Source organism: Cariama cristata, unplaced genomic scaffold (assembly GCF_000690535.1).
Source record: "Cariama cristata isolate BGI_N322 unplaced genomic scaffold, ASM69053v1 scaffold37030, whole genome shotgun sequence".
NCBI classification, from domain to species: domain Eukaryota; kingdom Metazoa; phylum Chordata; class Aves; order Cariamiformes; family Cariamidae; genus Cariama; species Cariama cristata.
In genome coordinates this window covers 1-1,506 of record NW_009593570.1, presented here as the reverse complement: position 1 = coordinate 1,506, position 1,506 = coordinate 1, and the positions used below count along the sequence as shown (strand labels likewise).

At 56.6% G+C, this 1,506-nt stretch overlaps 1 protein-coding gene across 1 annotated transcript in view; it reads left to right on the top strand.

The window, feature by feature from the left end:
* Nucleotides 1-146, top strand: part of LOC104157518 (protein fosB-like) — a gene marked incomplete at its 5' end in the record, with an annotated part of 401 nt that extends 255 nt beyond the window's left edge. Inside the window, one exon of the mRNA XM_009694880.1 lies at nucleotides 7-146. Coding sequence (XP_009693182.1) covers nucleotides 7-146 — 140 coding nt within the window. The remainder of the gene's footprint in view (nucleotides 1-6) is intronic.
* Nucleotides 147-1,506: the final 1,360 nt, after the last annotated feature.

Here is a 1,506-nt window from a genome sequence, read left to right as displayed (position 1 = left end):
CCTCAGGGCCACCTAACCCATCCTATACGTCTTCGTTTGTGTTCACCCACCCAGAGGGAGCCACCTGCGGAGCCTCGCATCAGCGGAGCAGCAGCAGCGACCAGTCCTCGGACTCCTTGAATTCTCCCTCGCTCCTCGCGTTGTGAAATGGGGGCCCCCCTCCTCCAAAACATGGGCACCTCCTCCCTCCCCGGGTGGTGGTTTTTGGCTTTTTTTTCCACACCCCCTTCCTTTTTTTTTTCCTTTATTTTTTTTTTCTTTGGATCACTTGGCCCAAGGGTTGGAGTGTTGGTGAGGTTGAAGGCGCTTTGGTGCCTGGACATGGGGTGTCAGTGATGGGGGCCAGCGTGTTGGAGGTGTCCGTGATGTTTCCATCATTCCTGCGGCATCCCGGCTGCTTTAGAGGTGTCTGTCCCCAACCCCCAGCATCTCATGGGGGTTCATGCAGCATCTCCATCCCTTTTGGAGATGTTCCTGCCCAATTTCCACCACGTGGGGAAGGTTCCTGTGGTGTCTCCATCACCTTAGAGGTGTCCATCCCGAATCCTCATCGTCCCGTGGGGCTTTTATGCGGCATCTCCATCGCTTTGGAGATGTTCCTGCTCAACATTCATCCCTGGGAAGGTCCTTTTGTCATCTCCATCACCTTAGAGGTGTCCACACCTGATCCCCATCATCCCATGGGGATTCATGCAACATCTCCATCCCTTTGGAGATGTCCATGCCTGACTTCCACCACCCTGGGAATGTCCCTGTGGTGTCTCCATCACCTTAGAGGTGTCCGTCCCTGAACCCCATTGTCCAGTGGGGCTTCATGCAGCATCTCCTTCACTTGGGAGATGTCCATGCTTGATCTCAATCAGTCTGGGAAAGTCTCTTGGGGCATCTGTGACACCTTAGAGGTGTCTGTGCCTGATCTCTGTTGTCCTGGGGAGGGTCCTGGTGCCATCTCCATCACTTTGGAGATGTCCATGCTGTATCTCTCTCACCCTGGGAAGGTCCCTGCATCATTTCTGTTCCACTGGAGATGTGTCCGTCATCTCCAGGTCCGTGTGGCATCTCCTTCACCCTCGAGGTGTCCATGCCACATCTCCATCTCCCTTGGAGAGTCCCTGTGGCACCTTCATCGCCATAGAGGTGTCTGTGCCACAGCTGCACCATCCCATGGGGTCCTTGCAGCATCTCCACCGTCTTGGAGGTGTCTCTGCTGTGTCCCCGTTGCCCTGGGAGGGGTCCTTGCAGCATCTCCATCGCCTTGGATGTGCCTCTGCCAAATCTCTCTCACCCTGGGTGGGGATGTGGGGCGGGGTGGTGGTCCATGTGCAGTCTCCATCCCCTCCATGGTGTCCATGCTCCGTGTCCCCATTCCCCTTGGAGATCCCAGCCCCACTGCTGATGCTGGGCCTCCAGGTGACCTCTCCAGCACCCAAAATGTTGGGTGAACTCCCATCCCGCTTGTCCCCCACCCAACTGTGAACGGCTCTGCCCCATCCACCTTTCCCTGCA